The sequence below is a fragment of the Schistocerca americana genome, chromosome 2 (assembly GCF_021461395.2).
Source record: "Schistocerca americana isolate TAMUIC-IGC-003095 chromosome 2, iqSchAmer2.1, whole genome shotgun sequence".
In the NCBI taxonomy this organism is placed as follows: domain Eukaryota; kingdom Metazoa; phylum Arthropoda; class Insecta; order Orthoptera; family Acrididae; genus Schistocerca; species Schistocerca americana.
The window spans coordinates 608,055,974-608,075,215 of record NC_060120.1 but is presented as its reverse complement, the minus strand read 5'-3'; the positions used below and the strand labels follow the sequence as shown (position 1 = coordinate 608,075,215).

At 39.8% G+C, this 19,242-nt stretch overlaps 1 protein-coding gene across 3 annotated transcripts in view; it reads left to right on the top strand.

Moving 5' to 3' along the window:
- The window catches only part of LOC124593416 (nucleolar pre-ribosomal-associated protein 1), a 173,322-nt gene that overhangs the window by 89,069 nt on the left and 65,011 nt on the right, over window positions 1-19,242 (top strand). For all 3 annotated transcript variants that reach the window (XM_047131928.1, XM_047131925.1, XM_047131926.1), the window contains 2 exons: window positions 5,298-6,479; window positions 8,814-9,146. In XM_047131928.1, coding sequence (XP_046987884.1) covers window positions 5,298-6,479; window positions 8,814-9,146 — 1,515 coding nt within the window. The remainder of the gene's footprint in view (window positions 1-5,297; window positions 6,480-8,813; window positions 9,147-19,242) is intronic.

Sequence of the window (19,242 nt, the reverse complement as noted above, 5' to 3'; positions counted from 1 at the left end):
TATGAAAAAGAAAACAATGCCGTAAGTTATCATAAACTGAATATTTTCAGTCGAAACTCCCACCCACGATTATTCCCTCTCCCACGATTATTCCCTCTCCCCCCCTATCTCTCTCTCTCTCTCTCTCTCTCTCTCTCTCTCTCTCTCTCTCTCTCTCTCATTTCTAGTGAAGTTCAGGATATTATGTGTGACCCAAAAATACTCATCTTCTTCCAATGTGGCCTAGTTAAGTTAAAAGGTTAGGCACCCCAGATCTATAACATACAGGGTGTACGTAAAATCCGGGAACGCTTTCAATTATTTATTGCACAAGAACTAAACATTGTACAGATGTGATACATATTGCATTTTGAAGAGAAACTTTGAAAGTTTTTTTACAAACATTCAATATGCAAACCATGAGTGACCCGGCAGATGTCAATATGGTAATCGCATTCTTGCCATACTTGTCCCAGCATGGCATCGTTGACTGTGGCAGTTGCTTCCCGTATTCTCTTCCAGAGCTCTGCATACGCCAGATCTTTAATGTGTCCCCACAGAAAAAAGTCACATGAAGTGACATCTGGTGATCGGGGAGGCCATTTCATGAAACAGTTGTCCCCTTCTGTAGCACGGCCAATCCATCGTTGTGGCAGCTCCGTGTTCAGGTACCCACGAACTTCACGATGAAAATGGGTTGGTGCCCCATCCTGCTTAAAGATGAACAGAGTGTCCGATTGAATTTAAGGCATCAACAATGCCATCCCCATTCGCATTTAGTTGTTGCAACTGTGAACAAAACTGAGAATGCTTGTCTTTATTGTCATCATTGAGCTTCTGCATTAGCTCCAATTTGAATGGTTTCATAGACAGCTTCTGTCACAGGACTTTCCACACTGTCATTGGAGCCGTTTTGAGTTCACGGGATGCATGACACACCAATTTCTTTGGACTCTTTATGAATGTCTCTCGTACGCGCTCCACGTTCACTTCACTCACACTGGGACATCCTCTTCTCTTTGCCGGGCACAAGCAACCCATTGTAACGAATTTGTTGTGCCAGTGGTAAATGGCCCTTGTTGATGGCTTCTTACTGCAGTTGGTTTTAAACATCCATTGAACAGCTGTAGCACACGTGTTTTTGTTGAACTCCAACACACAGAAAGCTTGCACTGCACCTGAACTTGCTATGTTTGCGACTAGAGCTGACTGTCAGCAAATTACCAATCTATGCTGTGGCGGTATACATGAAGAAACTTTCAGGGTTTCTCTTCAAAATGACATATGTATCATATCTGTACAATGTTTGCTTCTTGTGCAATAAATAATTGAAAGTGTTCCCAGACTTTATTTACACTCTGTATTACCATTTCATTTTTTGATTAAAAAAATATTAAAGCTAGGAAACAATTTGAATTCAATTAGAAACTTCCTGTTCATCAGTCTGGGCTTGCTCAACTTTTTTCCATGAGTGCTTATGACACAGACATATCACTTCTGTGTAATATCAAATTTAAAAGCATCAAGGTTGTTATTTGTAAGAAATGATTTTACATTTGTTCATGGAAGCATCTGGCAAAAGATCATAGTGGCCAGAGACCCAAGTAATTACTAGATTCACAGATTAAGTGAAAAGTCTACTGATGGGCTACTGTTAGATCCTTACATACTCTAGTTGCCAGCTATAATGTTACCAGTGGCCACAGTGTTGCCATATATGGACATAAGTGTGGCCTCTGTGTTTGATAGATCTGTTTCGAAAGGTCAACTGTTGCGTCCCACATGGCACTACACTTTTGTTTGTTGTCTTTATTAAGGGTGCTCTTCTGTCACAGTTGCTTTTAACAGAAAAACTATACATTGTGTGTGTGTGTGTGTGTGTGTTGTGTGTGTGTGTGTGTGTGTGTGTGTGTGAGAGAGAGAGAGAGAGAGAGAGAGAGAGAGAGAGAGAGAACATGAGTGAGCAAGCACTGGAATGTGACTGTGAGCACGTGCGCTTGCATTCCAGTGTCTAGCTGAATGTTTATTAGAGTATTGTGCAAAAATTTAAAATAAAGTGGTCAGGAATTTCGAGATTTTTGCTAATCCTCTCTCTCTCTCTCTCTCTCTCTCTCTCTCTCTCTCTCTCTCTCTCTCTCTGAGTATTGTGTAATAATTTCAGAATTTCAGATATACAAGGAACTCATGCATTTGGACTAGGTGGGACCGGATGTAATCCAGATTACCAAAAATCTGGAAATGTTCTACTAAATGCAAAAACACTAATATGTGCTACAATATACTAATCTTTTGTTTTGGTGCTAATAAGAAACTTTTTTTTTTTTTTGCCTCTTTAATGCTATATTGTAGTCCACTCACATTTATTTACTAAAGTGGAGTGTAAGTTTCTTTTGTTTCAAATTTGAGTGGTGTTTGAGAGTTTCACAATCGTTTAGATGTGTCACTAACATCAGTTTGTCTGGAGTTGTTTCAGGATGATGTTCTAGGTAAACCTTTAGTTTTTTTCAGCTGTGCCATTGTCTTCTCATGGGTCATTATTTCTTCCCCTCCTGTGTCATTTTTGTTGTCCACTTTACCATCGATATCATTCTCTGTAGAGTAACAAGCGGCCATACAGATTTTGAAATTGGTCATCACTGTCATTCTCCAACCAAGCACCTACGGCACTGTTGTCTACATCCTAACAACCAGGAATGTTTGATGACATTTCAAGGAATTCAGAGGTTTGACAACTAATCAAAAATTCAGTAATGGAACTGCAAACAGCAGGCCATATTGTTGTCCGTGACTTCAGAATTGATGGCTCAGGAACTTGATCCTAAGAAGATGCAACCATAAAAATCACATCTTCGGTATTTACCAGTTTCAGTACAGGAATCAAACTTAACTTCTCCCTATTCTGCAGTTAGTTTACTCAGTATCTGTTAACTGTGTACACATTGTGCTCTCCAGTACACCTTAATCCATCAGTTGTAGAAGTGCCATTATGTTTGGAGGGAGATGAAAAGAAAACAAAAAAAGAATCCAGTTAAACTGGGATTAAGGGGGGCTGAATAAATGTTAAACAATGTCTTATCTTTACTTACTAGATAAAATGTAATATCAAGTGCTGTACCTTCATCCTGTGTATATTTATTGCCAAAAGTGTAAAACTGCCTTCATCTTCTGAAAATTTCATTTATATTATTGCTTTACTGTGTTTCATTTCCTGTTTTGCCTCTCACACCTGATGAGATAGTACCTATTTGAAAATTTTGAGCTTTCTTGTCCGTCTCTGTTTGTGTTGGGCTGCTTGACTGCTTTTTAAACAGAATTCTGGGTTGTGTGCTAGTGACGTGTCATCAACAGCAATCTCACTACTCCCACCATCAAACTGACCAGGGTCAAGCTTGACCACCCATTGAAGATCACAGTACTCATCAGATGCAGTCATCTTGATTATTTGCTTCACAATCTGATAAATATACAATTATCATCTTTAGTTTGGTTAGTTTTCAGTGTCTGTCATTTAATAAATAATTTAAGAGTGAAGGAGACAAGCCACCAAATAGTGGAAGCATTGAGTGTCAGTGGGTACACAAAGAAAAAATGCAGACTTTCTAGCTTACAGAAGAATCCTTTAATGAGTTAGAGGACACACACACACACACACACACACACACACACACACACACACACACAAACAAAACCTGCGCAGCTACATTTTGTAGTTTGCCGGTAGATACGACACAGTCCCTCATTAAGACTACCTGCCGAACTGCAGTCGTGGCATTGTGTGTTCAGCTAGCACAATGTAGTTAAGTTTCCAGTTTTTGTTTGCCTGTTAATGACTCAATGTTCTCTCTATTCACTGAGGCGTCTCCATTACTCCTAAATTATTTACATTCTGCTAGAAGTTTCCTTACCGTGTTTATGCACTACTGTTTGTGAAAATTGTGATACCCAGAAAAATGGTCTGAACTACTCCAAAATTGAGGATGTATAGAACAGTGGAATCATATTAATTGATTAAGATTGCAGAGAAGGACCATGCACCCAGGCCCAATAATGCCCTCTTTTGGGAGACTCTCAGCGAATGCAAAGCCACCAAACAAATTGCAAATGTAAAAGCAAGTGCTGATATGCCTTGTTGATTTTAAAGGATCCAATATCAGCATGAGTGAGTGAGTTTGAATGGGGAGAATGATTGGTCTACAGAAAATGGGTTTGTCATACTGTGACATTACGGCTTGTACAGGGCATGCTGCTATGATAGTGGTGTGTGTGTGTGTGTGTGTGTGTGTGTGTGTGTGTGTGTGTGTGTGTGTGTAAAACCATTGGATGCAAGAGGTTTGTATACAGTGATGAATGGGTACTGGACCACTCAATTTTATAACTGCCATCTTGTTCCCATGGTCGTAACAGAAAGAACAACTCGGTCCACAGTGTTGGGCTTGATCTTGGGGCATTGCACTTGTGTCGACATTGCGATGCCATCTGTTGTGGGTTGGACTGGTGGCATACATGCCGTAGCCTTGGCTTCCATTGACCAGAAAGCACCATCACCTTAGACTGCAATGGGGATGTGAACCAGTGGCTTGCTGAATAGCAAAATATGGTGTTTTTTGGAAGACTCCCACTTTGACTTCGCCTACAGTGACTACCATGTATGTGTTAGAACCCACTGTGGTGAACGCAATCTGGTATACTGCATTTTTGAGTGGTGTAGTGGACTAACACCAAGTAAGGTGTTTTGGGGTGCTACTGGTTATAGTGTGTGATCTCGCCTCTTATGTAACGATGTTACTTTCAGCAGCAGCAATTACTGCATGAAGGAGGTTTTAGTGCTGGAGGCTCCTCCTCCAGACAGCCCAACATGCTATAATGTCTGGTCACCTGTGACAAGGAATGTGCAAGGCTTCTTTCTGTATATTCACCTGACATGTCGCCCATTGAACATTTCTGGAATATGGTCCGTCGGCAGTTTCTTCAGTGTAGTGCTCCAGCAATCGCTGTTGATGCTTTGTGGACACACCTAAAAAATTTTGTGGCAGTGTGTTCCCCAACAACATAACTAGGTCATCGTTCCATGCTACAATGTCTAGACGCCCTGATTGCAACATATGGCAGCTTCAAACCATACTGAATTCTGAGAGTCAAAGTGTATATACAGGTTTGTAATTCAAACTGTTAGTGTGTTGTCATATGCATAATCTGTGAAATAAATTTCACTGTAATCATATGTCTCCTTGGTGTTACAATTTTCACAGACACTAGTGTATAATGACGTCTTTTTTATGCAGCCCTTATATATAGTTTTTTTTAAATTGTTGTTTCAGATCTAATGGAAGATCACCATACCCCTACCTGCATGGCCAGAACAATGGAGAACCATGAATCTTCAAGTCTTCTGCTTGTAGCAGCATTGTTTACAGGAAAAGAAGACTCTGATGAAGATTGTGTAGGTGCTGTTCCATATTTCCTGTCACATGTTGTTGTGTGTCTATTTCACCAGCAGGCCTCTCCCTCATTGCTTTCTTCCTTGGTACATATGCCTCACTGCCGCTTGCCACCAGCAGTTGTGAGCTATATTGACAGTTGGTTCAAGTCACCAGTAGCACACCCACTTGGAAAGCCTTTTCCACCTTCTTGTCCATTAAGAAAGCTCAGCAAAAAGCTACTGAAAACTGACACACACATTGATGAGAAACCATTAGCTATTGTTAATTTCTTTGATTCCATGGAAGTAAATGATGATCCAGAACTGATAATGTCTTTATTTGATCAGACACTGTTTTATGCAAGTCGTCTTGCTATGCACAACGCACTTACACTTGTGGTATATGAAAAATGCAAGTACACTCTTCAGCATCTTATGGAGATTGCAAATAAACTAGAGCAACCAGAACAGTTAAGTGGCTTGTCATCCATAGATTGTGTTGTTTTTGAAACAGCCAGTGCAGCTCAAGAGTTTGTTGTTGAGAACTGTCTGAAAGTAGCTTTGAGAAACAAGAATGTTGTTGAAATGTTTAATCCACTGTGCAATGACCAGCAGCAGTCTGATATGCTGATGACAGATTTAATATGTTTCTTAATGTCCTCTGCAAATTGTTTTGTGAGAAATAAATCTAATCTCTGCAACATTCTTGATCCACTAAAAATGAAATTTATGAGTGAGATAGTGAGGCAAACATCAAGCAAGAGAAAGCGATCCACAGAGTTTACAAGAGATTTGTCAAACATACTAGTTTGTTTCACACTGGAACATCATGAAGTTGCTTCATTATTGGATGCAGTAGCTCTTTCACCACTCATTTGTCTCCCTCAGTGGCAGAAGTTATTGGAATACCTTCTTAAGAAAGCTGCCTATTTGAAATGTGGCCAGGTGGCAGGTTCGTCTATAGCGGCATTGGCTGAATTTTTAATGACTACATCTGATAAAGCAAATACTGTGGGAATTCAGGACAGCATCAGACTGCTTCTTTCAGAATGCCCTCATCTTATTGGATCCCTTCCACAGTGTACGTATGATCAGTTTTTAAGTTTTTGCTTCCATTTATGTTTATCACTCGGAGACAAAGAGCATCTTTGTGTAGCATGTTTTGTGTTTTTTTTAGTAAATATATTACTCATCAACTGCAGACATGTTAATTCATTTATGTTAGGTACTATGATATGAGTGCAATGTGTGTTAGATTAATTTATATGGAACTGTTTTTAAAATTATTTCATTTGTGTGACATGAAGATAGTAGCAGTATTTACATTAGTATATTCCATTTCTTCTTTTTTCAGGCTCTTTTGTAACTTGATTGTGCAAGTTTACTTGTGATCTCTCTAGGAATCTATACCTAAGTTAAAATGTTATATTATTCTTTTGTATTGTATTCTGATATTACTTCAGAGAAAACCAGTTTCATGGAAACTAGAACTCAGTAGCTTTAAAACTAATTATTTTGTCTGTTTTAACAGCATGAGAGAAAGTCTCCTGAATTATAGGAAAATAAAAGTCAACAACTAACTCACCATAAAAACATGCCATCACTCTTAGGAAAAATATATTTTCGGATCTCAAGCACAAGAGAAAAAAGTACAACACTCTGGGTGATGCATGGCAAGAAAAACATAAACACAGTTCAGTGACGAAGTGAGTCGCACGTGGAGCCAGAGCTGAATGAGAGTGAGCGATGATTGGCACTCACCTACATAGGCATATGTTGCAGGGGGTGCTGAATTTGCCTGCACAGTAGTTTGCGCTGCACTGTCGTTCAGCCGCTGTGTTGCCTGCTAGTGGCCTCCACCTCCTATTGGCTGTCGACAGAGGTGTTGGCCAGTGTCCGATGCATAGATGGTAATCTGGTAATTACCATGCTTGCACAATTTGTTTAGAGAGACTTCTTGAAATGTTTGGAGGCCACTCAAATTCTGCAAGTACTTTCATCTTGTAGTAACAGGTTCTGTTCAACACAGGGTGCAGAAATTTAAAAATTGTCACCGGTGAAGGCATATTTGTGTGCCTACTGTTTTGTCTCTGTATGCTGGAGATGTCACCAGAGGCTATAAAAATTCAGATAGCAAGTTTCAAACTTAAATAAGCTCAGCAAGCTGAACTGTAGCGATCAGGTTGTGACATCATCAGATTGCTACCTAAGATTGTGAAGTTGCGCCAACATGCGCTATGGAGCTTACAGTGCTGTACAGTTGGGGTTGTTTGCTTTATTTAGCATTAAGACCCGTGGTTTGTCTAAATTGTTTTTCTGCTTTTGATTTTCTATGGTCTCCGTACATCTTAGCATAGTAATTCTGGGACCTTGATAAAACTGTAGTATCGAAGCACCAAATTTTGTAGTTCGCTGGTCCAAGTACATTATTTACTGCTACATTTCCCAGATGACAATTGCTCCTGTGTTCAATAAGCCAGGTGTTCTTTTTGTAGTTTCTGTGCACAGTTCAGAGCATGTGCAAGGGATTTTGCATACTTCTGCTTTGGCAAAAGGTGGACATAGGTTCTTTCCATTGGCCAAAGATTTGTGCGCCTTTTTTGTTGGTTTGAACACTATTGATGCTGTCTCTTCACAGCATCTGCTGATGCAATCTGTGACAGTTTATATGATTTAGGGGAAAACTTCCCCCTTTAGTTGATTCTTTTTTACTAGATACTCCTGACCTTTTAAGAACAGTTGTTTCTTCTAAAAGTAGTTCTTAAATGTCCAAGCTCTTTGTTCACATAATGTTGATTCACAGATTATTTTAGCACAGTGCACTGATATGTTGATCTCTCCTCTTTTCTGCTTGGGATGATGACTGGAATTTTTATGAAGGCATCTATGTATGTTAGTAGGCCATCTGTGGACTTTGTGCTCTAAAGTTCCATCAGGTTTTTTAATTATCTGTACAGCCAAAATAAAATTTTATCTTCGATAGTTGGAGCCTTGGCAAAAGACTTGAATCAGGTGCTCCAGTCGGAGATAATATTGGGTGCTCTTTTGGGGAGGGAGAGTATTTTTTTGCAACTGGTTCTTGGAGTTGGTGGGAAGATTAGGGGTGTGTTAACAAGAAACAGGCTTCAGATCCATCTTCAGCCTTTCTGATTCAGGTTTTACATGACTACATAAATTCCTGTTTAAATTACCATGTGTTAATAACAGAGAAAATTTTATCTGCATGAAGTTCACTGTAAAATGGTATGATTTGTTTTTAGATCATTTCAATATAATTACCACACACTGTTTGGTGTTTGAAAGTAATAATATGTTAACACAAAAGATATTTTAGTTGTGCCCTTAAAAAAACTCTTAAGTCATTTTTTTCCTGTTTACTGTTGATTGTTATTCGAAATTTATATTTCATTTACAGCATTCTTCAAATTCCTTTTGAAGCAACATTCAAAGGACTCTGCCACCATGCTCTCCGTTTTACTTCTCAGGCACAATCCAGGTTTTCTGTCATCATTCAGAAGAACTGTATTGAAGAAGATGGACATTTTACAGTGTGCATCTCTTGTTTTCTCATTACTGACATGTTCCAGTCATGTCCAAAATGAAATGTCAAAAGATGATGAGTTTCTTAGAAAACTTTATGAGTTGCATGGTCCTGATATTGACAAAAGCATTAAGAAGCCAAGTAAAGCTAAGTCATGGATGCTTACTAATGTTCCAGGTGTAACATTAGTGCTGGATAAGTGTTACGGTAAGATACTGTTTACAGTTATTTGTTTAATTTTTTGTGTAAAATGTTTCTTCTTTCTCCAAAGAGATGAAGATACATACATTACTGATTGTGTCCTGACAGAAAAATTCATTGCATACTTTTATGGCATGTATTCATTTTAATATGTACTCAGATACAACAATAAATTAAATGTGGTGAGATAGAAAAGGGACACATCAATTTGAGTAGAAAAGTTTGTTGTTTAGAACTGGAAAGGGAGGGAAGTAATGATGAGAGTAAGAAGGAATTGACACTAACAAGGAGTTAAAGAAAGAGATCAAAAGGGAACTAAGTTTGATTGACAGTCAGGTTACAAGCTATGAATAGGCTTCAAAATGAAAGAGAAATGTTAAATTAACTGTAAACAACAATTGGGATTAAAATTTGGAAGTGCATGAAGAAAAATTATTGCTTGTAGAGAACCGAACAAAGCTCTAAAGGAACATGTGCATTAACATGGTCCACAAAATACACATGCACAGTTCAGTAGTTATTGTTGTTGTTGTTGTTGTTGTCTTCAGTCCTGAGACTGGTTTGATGCAGCTCTCCATGCTACTCTGTCCTGCGCAAGCTTCTTCATCTCCCAGTACTTACTGCAACCTACATCCTTCTGAATCTGCTTAGTGTATTCATCTCTTGGTCTCCCTCTACGAGTTTTACCCTCCACGCTGCCCTCCAATGCTAAATTTGTGATCCCTTGATGCCTCAGAACATGTCCTACCAACCGGTCCCTTCTTCTTGTCAAGTTGTGCCACAAACTCCTCTTCTCCCCAATTCTATTCAATACCTCATCATTAGTTATGTGATCTACCCATCTAATCTTCAGCATTCTTCTGTAGCACCACATTTCGAAAGCTTCTATTCTCTTCTTGTCCAAACTATTTATCGTCCCTGTTTCACTTCCATACGTGGCTACACTCCATACAAATACTTTCAGAAACGACTTCCTGACACTTAAATCTGTACTTGATGTTAACAAATCTCTCTTCTTCAGAAACACTTTTCTTGCCATAGCCCATCTACATTTTATGTCCTCTCTACTTCAGTCATCATTATTTCTTTTTGCAGCCCATATAACAAAATGGATGTTTAGCTTTTGTTGATGTCCATCTTATATCCTCCTTTCAAGATGCTGTCCATTCTATTCAACTGCTCTTCCAAGTCCTCTGCTGTCTCTGACAAATTACGTCAGAGGCATACTTCAAAGTTTTTATTCCTTCTTCTTTAACTTTACTCCAAATATTTCATCAGTTATAGGTTTCAGGAATTACTGCAACCAATTGCCATTTTTTCTTCAATTTTTATTTATTCATGACCAGTTTCGAATCACCCGGCGATTCATCATCAGATGATACAATTTAGTTTGGAGTATTGTTGGGGTCGTGCATCTGTGGCAGATATAGAGACGAAAGAGTGAGCACTCTATGTGGAAAGAATATTATGATTGTAAGATTAAATTGATGGTATTACTCACTGTTTTTATTCTTGTGGCAAGCACTGCTCCAGGAAACATAATGTGTGCTTACCAGTATTGTTAAATATCAAGTGAAATAGGCACTTTTCCACCAATGGCGACTCCCCCACACTTTACAAAATATAAACAAACCAAAGAGTGTGGCTGTTGTATCCAAAGAGTTTTGTGGAGGCAGAGAATTTTCTTTGTTCATTTCTCGTTTTGTGTGGCATTTGTAATAAAATATATATTTATTACATTACTTTCTTTATAAAAAATTATTATTATGATTTTACATTGCAAAATTTCTAATGCTATTTACAAAATCTACAACAAAGTGTTTAGGACAATATTTCTGGTAGTGAAGTTATGTTTGGCATGTTTCTCATTGCTCAATAAACTGGATAGTATACATATGGGGAGGGGAGGGTAGTTGGGAAGGGGGAGGGTAGGGAGGGGGGAAGAGAGAGAGAGAGAGAGAGAGAGAGAGAGGGGGGGGGGGGGGGATGGATGGATTGTGTGTGTGTGTGTGTGTGTGTGTGTGTGTGTGTGTAAAAAGAGGTAGAGAGGATGGTGTTTAGGTGTGGTATGAGCATCGTGGGGAATGGGTATGGGAGTGAATGAGTACAGTATTTATTGGTTTTTCAAATTTAAGGGCACTTTAAAATTTTGGAAGAATGGGTTGTTTGCTAAATCAATTTGTTCATTTAAGATGGTGTGGGATGTTTTATTGTTATGTATGAAGATTACTAATTGTTCCAAGAGGTCCATTTTTATTCCTTTGTCTACAGTGTGTAGAATGTGGAGGTTGGTTTTTATATCTGTGATGACTATTTTGGGTTAGATGGGCTGCAAACGTGGATTTATTTAATTTTTTAAATGGACTGTGTCCGTGTGCTCTTTGTATCAGATTTCAAAATTTCTTCCTGTCTGTCCTATGTTAATAACAAAATTTATATTCAGAAAGACGGTTTAGCTGTCCTACTAGCTGACATCTATATTAATGATCTGGAAAACAAATTCTTTAAAGATAATCCAATGGAAAAAGACAAAGTCATTTATTACAAATGCTATGTTGATGACACATTTACTATACAATGGAACAACAACTGAAATAGAAAACTTAGCCACTAAACTGCATAATATACATCCCAAAATACAGTTTACTGTTGAACACCAAACACAACAGGGAATTAATTTTCTTGACTTAAACATAACATGTCACAACGCCAAATACAAATTGAAATTTACAGGAAACCCACCACAACAGATGTTGTAATAAATATACATCATGCCACCCAAATCAGCATAAAGTAGCATTTTTCAGACCAGCATTCAACCGTGTAAATAAAATTCATGCTGAACCTGCTGTAAAAAGCAAGGAGCTAAACATTTTAAAAACAATAGCCCACAATAATCCTTATGACCCAACCACAGTTGACAAACTGGGTGCGAAAATGAAAACTAAGCAAAAAACAATAAACAAACCTTTCCTCAGCACCAACAGAAACTAATAATGTCTGTATGCCTTTCCTTGGTAATGCATCATATCAACTTGCAAAACTATTTAAACCACACAAAGTCAAAATTAGTTTCCACACAAACAACAAAATACAAAACAAAATAATTCACAACATTAAAACAACCAGCCCACTATATTACAAATCAGGTATATACAAATTAACTTGTGACAGCTGTTCTTGCTACTACATAGGACAGACAGGAAGAAATTTTGAAACCCGATACAAAGAGCAAACTGACGCAGTCTGTTTAAAAAGTTAAAAAAATATATATAAATCCACTTTTGCAGCCCATCTAGCCCAAAATAGTCATCACAGATATAAAAACCAACCTCCACATTCTACACACTGTAGACAAAGGAATAAAAATGGACCTCTTGGAACAATTAGTAATCTTCATACATAACAATAAAACATCCCACACCATCTTAAATGAACAAATTGATTTAGCAAACAACCCATTCTTCCAAAATTTTAAAGAGCCCTTAAATTTGAAAAACCAATAAATACTGTACTCATTCACTCCCATACCCATTCCCCACGATGCTCATACCACACCTAAACACCATCCTCTCTACCTCTTTTTACACACACACACACACACACACACACAATCCATCCATCCCCCCCCCCCCCCTCTCTCTCTCTCTCTCTCTCTCTCTCTCTCTCTCTCTCTCTCTCTCTCTCTCTCTCTTCCCCCCTCCCTACCCTCCCCCTTCCCAACTACCCTCCCCTCCCCATATGTATACTATCCAGTTTATTGAGCAATGAGAAACATGCCAAACATAACTTCACTACCAGAAATATTGTCCTAAACACTTTGTTGTAGATTTTGTAAATAGCATAAGAAATTTTGCAATGTAAAATCATAACAACAATTTTTATAAAGAAAGTAATGTAATAAATATATATTTTATTGCAAATGCCACACAAAACGAAAAATGAGCAAAGAAAATTCTCTGCCTCCACAAAACTCTTTGGATACAACAGCCACACTCGTTGGTTTGTTTATATTTTGTAAAGTGTGGGGGAGTCGCCATCAGTGGAAAACTGCCTGTTTCACTCGATATTTAATGACACTGGTAAGCACACATTATGTTTTCCGGAGCAGTGTATGCCACAAGAATGAAAACAGTGAGTAATACCATCAATTTAATCTTACAATCGTAATATTCTTTCCACATACAGTGCTCTCTTTTCCATCTCTGTATTTGCCACAAATGCACGATCCTCACAATACTCCAAACTAAATTGTAATATCTGATGATGAATCGCTAGGCGATTTGAAACCAGTCATGAATAAATAAAAATTGAAGAAAAAATGGCGATTGGTTGCAGTAATTACTGAAAGCTTTAACAAGGCAATCGCAGAGTTCCAAATCCAGAATGGATAAAAGTTTTATTTCATCAGTTTCTTTTACTGCTTTCTTGGTGTATAGATTGAATGACATCAGGGTTAACTACAACTCTGTGTCACTCCCTTCCAACTGGTGCTTCCCTTTCATGCCCCTTGGCTCTTATAACTGCCATCTGGTTTCTGTACAAGTTGTAAATAGCCTTTCGCTCCCCATATTCTACCACTGCTACCTTCAGGATTTCAAAGAGAGTATTCCACCCAACGTTGTTGAAAGCTTTATATAAGTGTACAAGTGCAATAAATGTAGATTTGTCTTTCGCCTATCTCGTAAGAGAAGTTGTAGATTCAGTAACACCTGAGAAGTTCCCACATTTCTCCAGAATCCAAACTGAACTTCACCAAGGTTGGCTTGTACCAGCTTTTCCATTCTTCTGTAAAGAATTCATGATAGTTTGGTGATATCCACAGCTATCAGAACTTACTTTCTTTGGAATTGTCATTATTACATTCTTCTTGGCGTTTGAGGGTATTTTGCCTGTCTCATACACATTGCACACCAGATGGAGTTTTGTCATGGTTTGTGTTCACAAAGATGTTAGTAGTTCTGATGGAATGTTGGCCTACTCCTGGGGCCTGGTTTCTCCTTAGATCCTCCAGTGCTCTGTCAAATTCTTCTTGCACTATCATATCTCCCATCTCATCTTCATCTGAGTCCTCATCCCTGTCTATAATATTGCCTATACTGCCTTCACTATCTCATCTCTCACAGCTACACATTTGTATTCTACTGTATTCATTTCCCCTGTTCTGGTCAAGTTAATCTCCCTTGTGTAGACCCTCTATATACTCCTTCCACCTTTCAGCTTTCCTTTCTTTGCTTATTACTGGTTTTCCATCTGAGTTCTTGATGTTCATAAAGCTGTCTCTCTTTTTTTCCTCTTTAATTTTCCTGTAGGTGATATCTATTTTTTACATAGTGAAATGTGCTTCTAAATTCTTACATTTGTCCTCTAGGCGTTTTTGCTTAGCCATTGTGCACTTCCTCTCATTTCGTTTTTTAGATGTTAATATTCCCTTGTGCCTGCATCATTTTCTACAATGCGTGAGGATTCTCTACCGCCCAGATTCGCACACTGTGTCTGTTCACTTCACCATTAAGAAAAAATGTTGCTTCATCACTGAAAACAAGTTTCGCACTGAACGCATCCTCTTCCATGAGCTGTTGCAACCGCGCCGAAAATTCAAAGCGTTTGACTTTGTCATCGGGTGTCAGGGCTTGTAGCAATTGTAAACGGTAAGGCATCTGCTTTAGCCTTTTCCATAAGATTTTCCAAACCGTCGGCTGTGGTACGTTTAGCTCCCTGCTTGCTTTATTCGTCGACTTCCGCGGGCTACGCGTGAAACTTGCCTGCACGCGTTCAACCGTTTCTTCGCTCACTGCAGGCCGACCCATTGATTTCCCCTTACAGAGGCAACCAGAAGCTTTAAACTGCGCATACCATCGCCGAATGGAGTTAGCAGTTGGTGGATCTTTGTTGAACTTCGTCTTGAAGTGTCGTTGCACTGTTATGACTGACTGATGTGAGTGCATTTCAAGCACGACATACGCTTTCTCGGCTCCTGTTGTCATTTTGTCTCACTGTGCTCTCGAGCGCTTTGGTGGCAGAAACCTGAAGTGCGGCTTCAGCCGAACAAAACTTTATGAGTTTTTCTACGTATCTGTAGTGTGTCGTGACCATATGTCAATGAATGGAGCTACAGTGAATTTATGAAATCGCTTCAATCATTTGTAATAGCCCTGTAGAAGGATTTCCACCAGGCTTTGTCTTTTTACCTGTTTGATCCTCTGCTGCCTTAATCACCAATCTCAAAGCTACCCATTTATCTTCTAATGTATTCCTTTCCCCAATCATTGCCTAATGCTCCGTCTGAAAGAAATGGCCCATACACTCGATGTTGAGACATAGTACAGAAAGTGTTTAAGTTTGGGGAATCTCTTTGATATTGTACAGGTTCTTGAGGATGTTCTGACCCCTAGATACAAATATTGTGGGTATTTACCTTTCCACTTAGATGAAATGTTGCCTCATCACTGAACACCCCATGGCCAAGAGTCATCTTCCTGCTGCAACATTTAACTTGCAAAGTTATAACATACACCACTCCCCCCCCCCCAACCCCCTCCCCCTCCCCCCCCCCCCCCCCCCTCATGCTTTTCCCCTTCACACACATCTAGTTGTTTCGAACTGACTATACCATTGCGCATCCTGTATAAACTATCCATCAATGGCATCTAACAATAAAATAGTGTAAAGATAATGTAAACTTTGGTACATTCGAGATATTGGAGTGTGATCTTAAAATCAGTCTCATCACCTTATTAATTACACATCTCAGTTTAAAAATGTGAAAAGGTTCACAGGCTTCACTTCCAGTGAAATGCTTGCATGGTTGACATTCCTAGATTATTTAAAGGCAGTGCATTGAAAGGCATGAAATGCTGCAACTACAGGTTGTTGGGAAACAGACCCAATGCTTGATACAGGTTCACATTCAGTATTTTGAAGTCCCTGGAGACAATGAGATTTACTTATAGGGTACAATTCTTTGTTATAGCTGAGACTCTAAATACCTTTGAAACCATTCTGTACAAGTAATCAGCAGAGATTCAAGTCTATATGATACTCTTCTCTAGCTGTGGAGAAAGAGGAAATCAAGTGTTATTTTGCAGCCTGCCAGGAAAGTTGTGATACATAAGGTAGACCATGATTCTGCAAGTGATATTATACATGTTCTCACATGTTAAGATACGTGATCATTTATCAGTAGGAAGACGAATGGGGGGGGGGGGGGGGGGGGGCGGGGGGCTATGATCAGCAGAGCCAGTGGCCCAACCATGGTGTTCCTTCCCTCAAGGATAGATAAAGTCAAAGAAACTGTAACACGGCTTAAAATGGGGCACCAATCATTGATAGATGAATCATTTTTCCATCGAGAACACCACCAGTGTTCAGTATTCATCAGTTTTTACCTCTGCAGCCCAACATACACACACTGCACTGTTTTCCTTGACAATGGAATTTCAAATAGTTTGTCTTCCTCCATTGGCTAAATCCGTCATAACAATATAGTCTTGAGTTTACAAATTAAAAAGAAAAACTCAATATACATGTGAATCACCTTCCACTTACATTAACAGTCACGTCAAAAGTGCTCTGTTTGTCTCAGATGTTTCACGTTTTATACAATTTTATTGCCTCTGAAGTTAGTCAGTAGTATGCATAAGCAATCCATCAAGCTGTCTGTCAATCTCTAGCTGAAGAACAAACAGTAAAGAAGGGACTTCTTTTTGAGGGGTGGGGAGGGGAGGGTTGTAGAATGTTACATTGGCTAATATATCATACACTGTCGAGCCAAAGAAACTGGTACACCTGCCTAACAGCCGCAACGATGTAGGAGATTTGATGTTTTATCAGATTCCTGATATTCATGGTATACTCGGTAAATGGTCATACGGGAAAATCCCCGCTTCATTGCTACCTCAGAGATGCTGTGTCTCATCGCTCGAGCACCAACTACAACACCATGTTCAAAACTACTTAAATCATGATAACCTGCCATTGTAGCAGCAATAACCGACCTAACAACTGCGCCAGACACTTGTTATCTTATATAGGTGTTGCCGACCGCAGTGCCATATTCTGCCTGTTTACTTATCTCAGTATTTGAATATGCATGCCTACACCAGTTTCTTTCATGCCTCAGTGTATGTGTGATCTAAAGATTCCATTCCTATTCTCTCTTTAGGAACCTTTTCGTATTTTTGTGCCATTTTAACTATGAGAATTGTTACAATCAGGAATAACACAATAAATGTATCACCGTTCTACAGTTTATTGACACAATACGGATACAAAATAATTCTGTTACCAAGCACAAAGTCGTAGATGAACACTTCATGGAAATGATAAAAATTGATGATGGTTATACCATTGTCTGGGAAGTGCAAGTGAAATACAGAACTCCAGTGGAAATCACAACTCCGTTGACATACTAAACCTAGTGAATGTTGAATTCCAAGTTCCAGTGTAGTATTTGGATTCTAAGTCCAGAACACAGAGCAATCAATATCAAACAGCAGGTCCTCTGCAGCATAGCACTTCCTGGTTGTGGAGCAGAACATAGCACAATGAAACGTCAGTAGTGGTGTTAAATAAGGCTCCATAGTTAATGGAGCCAGCGGCTGGGTTCACTGTATATCCTGGGTGGCCAGTCGCTGAGTGTTATGGGTGGCCAGTCACTGTGGTTTGAAGCATGCATGCGCAAAATTGGCCTGTGATGCTAGCAGTGGGCCGCGCACAGAGAAGTACTGCCAAAATGCGTCTCTCGGCCACATGTAATAACATGCTGCTGCTCGTTGTGGAGATTTAATAGTGGTCGATACCACACCCCTTCCCCTAGTGGAAGCGGGGAAGCATCTGCTGCGAGTATACGCCACATCCAAAGGGTCCTCTGAGCTGTCATCATCGTTGGTGATTCAGGACGCAGGAGCATATGTCCAAAAATGCCCTGGCCGAGGGTGAAGGTTGTATGGTGTGGACCTCAGCAGTGGAGCAGGTGGAACAGGAGCAGCCAGGGGCATGTCTCCATCTTCATCCAGAATTACTCGTGATTGGTGACCAGGTGACATCTCATAATCCGGGAAGGGCAGCCTGTGGGGCTGGGGTAAGTCACTCTTGTTGTGGTTTGGTGTTGGTCAGCTGACTGTGGGCAAAAGGCATGTGTTTGCACTGGCTGGGTGGCTTGGGATAGGAGGGAACTAGAAGACTGGTAATGATGGTGTAGAGAGGGGAATGGAAAAAAACTTGGGAAACTAGTCAGAGACAAAGTTGATTTGCATGTCGCAGAATCTCCCGGTCCGGAAGCTGTGTCCTGAAGACCTTCCAGCTCCAGTGCTGAATGATTGTTCCCAGAATCCAGGTTGGTTGTCAGCCAAATCCTTTTGCCCACACCAAGGTGCCAGGGTGAAACTTGGAAGCAGGCAGTGGTGGCGCTGGCTGTTGCGTCAGCATGAGTAGGCTGAAGAAAGTCTGGGGCTGCCATCCATGTAGAAGTTCCACTGGACTTTTGCCTCCGATGGGTGTGGACCTGCAACTGCTCAAAAAAAAGTTAGTGAAGCGTCAGTGGAGTGATTGTGGAGGTATTCTTCATCTGAATTTTGATGGAGTGGTCCATCCTCTCAGCTTATCCATTAGATTGTGAATTAAAGGGGCATTGGAATGTGGCGAATGCCATGCTGGACACAGAAATTATGAAACTCTTCACTACAGAATTGTGGACATTGTCAGTTATAAGCACTTCCATCAGTCCTTCAACTTCAAAAACTTTGATGGTTTTGGTGGTTGATGTAGCACTGTATCGAACAGTGTACAGAACTGGAATAAGCATCAGCCACTATCAAGAACATGGCGTTAAACACTAGTCCGGCTAAATCAATGTTTACCCTGTCCCAAGTGCGAGCACTTTGTGGCCAAAAAGTAAATGAATGTTGTGGGGCTGCCTGCTGACTTTGGCAGGAGGGACACGTTTGGGTGAGTCATTCAATCTCCTGGTTCAAGCTTGGCCAGTACGTGATCCTGTGAGTCAGGAGTTTAGTTCAGGATACCACCCCAGTGACCTTGGTGCAATAGTTGCAGGACGTGCTGACATAAAGAATAAGGAATGACCACCTGGGAGTGTCCCTCA